Below are 7,940 nucleotides of genomic sequence, written 5' to 3' on the forward strand. Positions count from 1 at the left end.
ATGTTATTGGAGGGGATATGAATTCATGTTTTCTTATACATAGAACCTTGTTCATTGCCACTCAAACAACTCCTTGAGGCTTAATTTTTTTACATTTGTTGCATCTGTTTTGGTGGATTTTGGCAAGGCCAAAATCTATAATCTCGTACATTTGATTTAAGAATAAATCCCTTATCAGCTCTAGTTGTTGGAGATTTCTTTAGCCTTAGTATGGGATAGGGAGCTTAACTCAGACATAAATAAGAGGTTTAGTTTTCCAGTTTAGATCATAAGTGAAAATTCTTGTTGGGTTTTGTTCCCCTCTAGAATTTACAAGAGAAGGTCACCCTCGCAATTCCCCGGTAACGACACATCACCTGTCGTTTAGCATCAAGTCTGCATGTATTTACACTTGGTTCATCTAATCACGTGAAATATTTCTTTTTTAGAGCGAATCATGCCATGTGCAACATTGAATGGTTCATCTCACCTCTTAAGTTTGGTCTTTTCGAAGCTATCATATTTAGAATGAGAGTGGCCATATTCAATGCTCTTGATCTTGAGCCTTGTCTCTAACTCAAAAGGGTTTGTTGAAAAAAAAAACAAAAAATACAAAAAAATAAAAAGCCACCACTGTATTTTCTTGTCCTTTTAACGTTAAATGATCACTATTAAAAAGTTGAAGACTAAGTTCCATGCTATACGAAATGTTCTAGTCAAAAAGGTAAAATATTATTGAATGCTCGCATGTTCAACATAAGTTCAGCATTCAACTATTGAGCTTTGTAAAGTCTCAAATCTCATGCCCCTTTTGGATTTGGTTTGTTAAAAGTCAACTTTCTCACCATCTACCCTCACCCACTAAAATTTTGGTCATGATGAAAGATTGATTCAAACTAAATTTGATTGATATAAACATAAGAAGTCACTGAGTTATGCTTGAGCCATGGGGGCTCAACTTGATAGACCCTGTGAACACATACAAATGATATATTAGGTGAAACATTTGTTAAAAGTTTAATTTTAATATGATATGAATAAATTTCGAATACATGCCTTCATACTTATTCAAGTATCCCATTTTTATGGCTCAAACCAATTTTGGGGGCTCAAACTAACTTTTGGGCTAATAAACACATCTGATATTATAGACTCATATTCCAGTATAAACTACTTTTAGAAAGTACTTCAAAAGGTATATAAATACAGAAACTAAGTAAATAGACAAAGGCCAAAGGGCTTACTCCCATCAAAGTATATTATTTTCTCAAGTTTTCATTTTTATTTTTGAAAATCCTAAACACTTATCTATGGGTGATTACAGTTAACGAAACTCTAACGCTTTAAAATTTTATCTCTTTTCACTCTCTAAACCCTAAAAAATAACAATTTCTCTCTTTAGGTCAAGTTTTGAAAAGTAGCAATTTTCTCCCTAGGGTTTTTTTAATTATTCGGTGGCATCTCCTTTCTCTTCCTCTAACAGTCGCTCCCTCACCATTTCTCTATTCGATCGACAGTCTTAAATCTAAAGAAAAGACAAAATATCATCTTCTTTAATGAAGACGAGATCTCTCATTTTCGTCAGATCTCATCTTCTTTTTTTCTGACAAAAACGAGATCTTTTGCCTTCATCAGAGAAAACGAATAGTTTCATCTTCCTGACCAAGCAAGGAGTTTTTTTTAGCGTCAATCGATGTTGTCCAAACTTCTAAATGAAAGAAGTTTGACTAGTGGAGTGAAAGAAGGTGTAGAGAGATATTCGTCACTAGCGATGACATCAGATTTGATGTCGAAGATCTGAAAATTAAATTTTAAAAGGAAAATGTTATTTTTTAAAACTTGAGTTAAGAGGAAACTTTTAGTTTTTAAAATTTAAAGGAAAAAAAGAGACTAAATTTAAGTTTATTTTTAATATTATAGATAAAATGATAATTTTATCTTTAAAATTATTAACTTTAATATTTTATAAATGAGTATTTGAGATTTTAAAAGATAAAATATGAAAACTTAAAAAACATTAAACTTTGGGTAGGAACAAGTCCTTTGCCCATAAACAAATAACAATAGCAAGCCACGCACCATGCACCGAGAAACTGAATGGTGGTAGTTGAAGCTCGTAGAATTCAATTTCTGGCTGTTTTCGTTAACTAGACAAAAAATGAAACATCAAAAAATCAGATCAAAGAGTTACTTAAACAATTTCAATTGGATACGGGGACACGCAACCATCTTGCCGTCCACGTTCTTTTTGTTGGTCGAGTTGTTTCATTTTCATCGTTAAAGGTTTAATTTTTGACCCCCTTCTTTCAATTTCTCAAAGCTCAATATATAATATTACATACCACTCTAATTTATTTCAGCTTCCAGATTCATTTCGTTAACTGGTACCGACTTCTCTTCTTCTCTTGTGAGTTTCTTCATCTGGGTTTTCTTTAGTTTCACACAATATTTACTGTAGCTTCAGAAACTGATGTGTTGACTAGCATATGAATTTAGTTCACTCATGTTTACATTTTTATTATTGATTATGTTGACTTGATGTGTAAATTTCTGGGTTTGTGGAGATGCTGAATCTTGTATTCAAGTTTGTTCATGGGGTGCTTATGTGTTGATGTAATTCTCATCATAGCACTCATCTGCTTAAGTTTAATTATCTTGCTTCCATGCTTTTCATTGCAATCCTCCAATTATTTGTTACCCCCAGTTATAAAATATGGCATACTGTTGATTCATAACAAATATGTAGTCTTTTGTCTACTTATATAATATCTGACATGTGATTTTAGATTTTGATGCATTGGTTATTAAGTCTTGGTTTGTTTGGATTTAAGCAAAACTTGTAATGTTTATTCCTCCGTATCAGTATTTACCTCTGTATCAATCTAATATTCATATCAATTATTGACACATAGGTGCCTGTTGCTTGAATGGCGGCAGTACTGGTTTTACAAGGTGGTTGTTGTCGCAACAATGACTTGATAAATAAGAGATCAATGGATAACTTCGGTTTCTCAAACTCTATATCAAAGTTTGAGAGGCAAACATGTAATCCAACTACGACTAGTAAATACTTCCAGTTTCAAGTGGAGATGCGTCAAACTGAATTGCCCCCAAGATTAGGAACCAATGGACGACCACCTGTTAAAATGGTACCTGCTAGTGAGGTAGTGAAAAGGAAAACTGCATCTGATTCAAAAGTGGACACAGTGATTGGTAAAAAGCAAGTAATTAACGGAGCAAGTCTAGTGAAGAGAAAGTCTACTCCAGCCCTGGTTAGAACTCCAAAAAGGAGGGACTTGGAAGAACTTCCACCAGTTGAGGGGCTGAAGGTTCTGCCTTCAGATGAAAGTTTTAGTTGGGCTAATGAGAATTACAACTCTTGGCAAAGGACAATTGATGTTTGGTCATTTGTCATTGCATTTCGCCTCCGGATTCTCTTTGACAATGCCAAATGGGCATATTTGGGAGGCTACACAGAAGATAAGCAGGTAAGTTGTGGCTAACAATTGAGGACGTATACATACTGCCATATTGGCTCCTAAATGTACTCAGACTGCTAAATTTACTTGTTCATACTTGGCCAAGTTTCTCTTATTTCTTGGTTTACTTGACTTGAGTCTTCTGTCTTCCTTTTGTGTTTATGAACTCTCTTTTATTCAGAAAAACAGAAGACAAAGAACTGCCTCTTGGCTACGGGAATGTGTACTGCAACTTGGCCCAACTTTTATTAAACTTGGGCAGTTATCTTCTACAAGGTCTGATCTTTTCCCACGCGAGTTTGTTGATGAGCTTGCAAAGCTACAGGTATTTCTTAGTTCCTATCCTCGTGTGATTTGACTTTTAGGAGCAGAGATCCTGTAATCTGTGTAATTTCATCTCTTTTTATTCCTTAAAAGTAACCTTCTTTTGATGTGAATTTTATATTCTCACTTAATATTATCCAGGATAGGGTCCCTGCCTTCTCACCAGGGAAAGCAAAAAAGTTTATTGAGGATGAACTAGGTGCTTCCATTGAACAATTGTTTAAAAAGTTTGAGGACCAGCCAATTGCTGCGGCTAGTCTTGGTCAGGTGTTTGATTCTTGTTAATTTCAATAGTTTTTTTTGTTAAACCTTGTAACTATAACTAGTTTGTTCAGTTTACTTTAAGTAACTTCAAAATTGTTGTCATTGATGAGAAATCCTGCTTACCAAATCTTGGGTTTGATATGGTGTCGTATACCTATTTTCTTAATTTTTTGAGTTTGTTTCTTTGATCATGTTATTAGAGTCTGTCCATGTTCAGCAACCATGGAGACTATCTTTAGTATTATATAAATTTATACACGTGGGGTTTTGCTACCTAAAACCAAAGTCTGAGTTGTTTTCTCTATTAATCGTGATGTGTCTGTTTCTAGTTGCATTTAAAAGGGTCCATATGGAACTGCAGGAAGTATGATTATAAACTCTTTTGAATTCGATTCCTCCTGCTAATTTTCTTCATATTTGACTCAGTTTTTACCTTTGATCATTCATGTTTGCTGATTTGATTGGAAAGGATCCTATCTATAGGTACATCGAGCTATCCTGCATAATGGAGAGAAAGTAGTTGTGAAAGTTCAAAGGCCTGGTCTCAAGAAGCTTTTTGACATTGATTTACGTAAGCAACAGACTCTTTCTGCCAATTTTGTTAGACTGATATTGTAGGTTTATATAATTATAAAATGCCAGATAACTAGATGTAGCTGCTTTTTATTCTTCCCCTGTTTTTACTGTTCTTCAGTGGTTTCATTGTTTACTTATTCCCTGTGTCTTCCATACAGGAAATTTAAAGCTGATTGCAGAATACTTTCAGAGAAGTGAAACATTCGGTGGCCCAACACGAGACTGGCTTGGCATATATGAAGAATGTGCCATGTAAATACTGATCATCTTTCGGTTGTTCAGTTGTTTTTAAACAGAGATTAATTATGCTAATTGTGATGCTTCAAGATTATACTTGTCATATGCCTTACGCTATCATTGATTTTAGGATTTTGCATCAAGAAATTGATTACATAAATGAAGGCAAAAATGCTGATAGATTTCGCCGAGATTTTCGGAATGTCAAGTGGGTCCGAGTACCAGTATGTTTCACTCTCCAAGCTGCAACTTAACAGATGCATTATTCTATTATTTATTTATTTATTTTCCACATTCTCATCAACTGTAGTTTTGATTTTTAACAAACATAACTCTAGTCTTTGAAGTTTAGACCCTCAACAGGTTCCTGACTGTAACTCTTTTCTTCTGTAGCTTGTGTTTTGGGATTATACTGCCATAAAGGTGTTGACCTTGGAGTATGTACCAGGTTTAATTCTAAATCAATGCTCTTGTTTTGGTTCAGAATGTTACCAAAGGTGTATTATAAAGTTGCACAATTATGTTTTGGGGGACTAAGAGTATATTTTATGCTGATAATAATTGATGTAACACTTCTGTATCAGGCATTAAGATAAATGAGTTGAATACACTTGATTTACGAGGTTTTAGTCGTTCTCGAATTGCTTCAAGGGCGATTGAAGCATACTTGATTCAGGTAATTAACGTTAAGTTTCTAAACTGATTTATCTAAGTACTTTTTCCTAACGTGAACAAGATGACAAATGTATGAAGCCCCTTGAGGAACTCAGTCATTATTATGCCATGAGAACGTAGATAACCATCTTTCTCACATTTTAGTTGCTTACAAAATTTGCCAAAAACGCAGATACTCAAAACAGGTTTCTTTCATGCTGATCCTCATCCTGGAAATCTTGCCGTTGATGTGGATGAAGCACTTATCTATTATGATTTTGGCATGATGGGAGAGATTAAATCCTTTACTCGCGGGAGACTGCTTGAACTTTTCTATGCAGTTTATGAGAAAGATGCAAAAAAGGTCTAATTTCCATCTGTTTTCTTTTACTTAGTTGACTGATAGAATGGAACTGACCAAAGTAAAACATATACATGTTGTCTTTTTATGTTTCATGATAATATTTTATTATATTGACTATTTCATAAGCATGTAATGGCTGTGATTTCCAATTTAACCTCATTGCTGCCAACTGTATGGTCCTTCAAGGTCAAAATAGACTACCATATCACATCTGGTTATGGAAGTTGGTCCCAAAGTAGTGACACTCAAATAAATCAAATTTTGCTCATTTCACTGGCTCTAACTGAATAAATGTTTTACAGGTTATCCAAAGCCTGATAGATCTTGAAGCACTTCAGCCCACAGGAGATATGTCATCGGTATGTCACCATGCTTTACCTTTAAATTATCAATATTTAAAAAATATGTTTACTGTTGAGTAATGTTTGTTTATTTTTCCCCTAGGTTAGGAGATCTGTTCAGTTTTTCTTGGACAATTCATTGAGCCAGACACCAGATCAGCAGCAGACTTTGGCTGTAATTGGTGAGGTAATGTAAATGTGTCAACTAAATAATGATAGGCAGTGAGGATGAATCAGCTTGTAAGTGACTGATATAACTAAGCTTAATTTTCTATCTCTTGCATATTCTTTAGGATTTATTTGCAATAGCTCAAGATCAGCCATTTCGGTTTCCATCCACCTTTACTTTTGTTATGAGGTCATTCTCAACACTTGAAGGTCCTCTCTCACTCTCTCACCTCTTTCTCACCATAAAAATCAAAAGTACAAAAAATATTACATTTATCCTATATAAGATTTGGCTATGATATTCTCCTGCAGGTATCGGGTACATCCTTGACCCGGATTTTTCCTTTGTGAAGGTTGCGGCTCCTTATGCACAGGTTATAACCCATTTCCCTTAGCATTTCTGATTCACTTCGTAACAGCTTTTCAATTTGTTTTTGGATCTGCCAATCATTTTGTTATTTAAGAGCATAAAACTAATAGTTCCTACTGTGAACAGGAGCTATTGGATATAAGACAACGGCGACGCAGTGGAACGCAACTAGTGGAGGAATTAAGGAAACAAGCTGATGATGTATTGTGCATTGCCTCTGTTTCTCCCATTTCTTCAGCTTATTGTACTTGCCATCAAATAGAAAACCTTTAACTGAAAGACAAAACAAAATTAGACAGTTCCTTTTTTTTTTTTGGGCATTTATAAAAAAAAATGATTATGTTAAATTTTTATTGTTGTTGGAATTAAGATATCCTGTCCATGTTTGCAGGCGAGATCTTCTACCATATCCATGCCCTCAAGAATTCAAAAAATTGAAGAGTTTGTGAAACAACTTGAAGAGGGAGATTTAAAATTACGAGTCCGGGTGCTAGAGGTAATCATTTTGTATTTTTCTCTCAGTTCTCTTAGATGAAAGAAAATATAGATGTAATATGCTTTCAGTGTTTCTTTTATTTACAGTTTGACACTATATTTTGATCTGAAATCATAAAATCTTCATTTACCAGTCTGAAAGAGCTGCTCGCAAATCATCAATTCTGCAAATGGCTACCATTTATACAGTCTTTGGAGGTACCCTGCTAAATCTTGGGGTCACCTTAAGTGGTCAAGGACGTCAACTTTTTGCAAATGGATTATTCATGGGTGCAGGTGACCTTTTGTTTGTTTATGCATTTGCAATGAGATCGCGATTATGTTCACTAAACTCTTTCAATTTGCCAAATTGCAGGAGTTTTCTTTACATTGTTTCTTTGGTCGATGGAGAGGGTGAAGAAGCTGGATAAATTTGAGAAAATGATATAAATCTATCCCTTAATATTCCAAATTTCCTTCACGTATATAATTATTAATGCTCTATCGATGGTTTTACAGTATGATCTTCATGCTAGAGAAAAGGAAAATGTCCAAGCAATTGCATGAAGGCTCTGTTCCTCACATTTATATGTGCAACAGGATAGCAATGGCTCCCTGATGCGATATTGATTGCTGTACACATTGTAACAGTTTAAAACATTCTTTATTAATGCTGAGAAATTGAAAAATAGAGCCCCACTAGTACAATA

The 7,940-nt window shown here is 34.5% G+C and overlaps 1 protein-coding gene across 4 annotated transcripts; it reads left to right on the plus strand.

The window, feature by feature from the left end:
* Nucleotides 1–2,095: 2,095 nt before the first annotated feature.
* Nucleotides 2,096–7,940, plus strand: LOC123216869 (protein ACTIVITY OF BC1 COMPLEX KINASE 7, chloroplastic). 4 transcript variants are annotated; one of them, XM_044637496.1, is made up of 19 exons: nt 2,096–2,262; nt 2,347–2,386; nt 2,892–3,467; nt 3,640–3,783; nt 3,924–4,049; nt 4,530–4,617; nt 4,781–4,874; nt 4,990–5,083; nt 5,253–5,307; nt 5,444–5,535; nt 5,707–5,877; nt 6,180–6,236; nt 6,322–6,405; nt 6,512–6,596; nt 6,699–6,760; nt 6,883–6,957; nt 7,148–7,252; nt 7,386–7,527; nt 7,607–7,940. In XM_044637496.1, exons 3-19 carry the CDS (start codon nt 2,907–2,909, stop codon nt 7,678–7,680), a joined length of 2,109 nt encoding a protein of 702 aa, XP_044493431.1. In that variant the 5' UTR covers nt 2,096–2,262; nt 2,347–2,386; nt 2,892–2,906; the 3' UTR covers nt 7,681–7,940. The 4 variants fall into 4 exon arrangements, with proteins under 4 accessions (XP_044493431.1, XP_044493430.1, XP_044493432.1 ...); XM_044637495.1 differs by having other exon boundaries at nt 2,252–2,386; XM_044637497.1 differs by lacking the exon at nt 2,096–2,262 and having other exon boundaries at nt 2,326–2,363.

This window comes from Mangifera indica, chromosome 5 (genome assembly GCF_011075055.1).
Source record: "Mangifera indica cultivar Alphonso chromosome 5, CATAS_Mindica_2.1, whole genome shotgun sequence".
In the NCBI taxonomy this organism is placed as follows: Eukaryota; Viridiplantae; Streptophyta; class Magnoliopsida; order Sapindales; family Anacardiaceae; genus Mangifera; species Mangifera indica.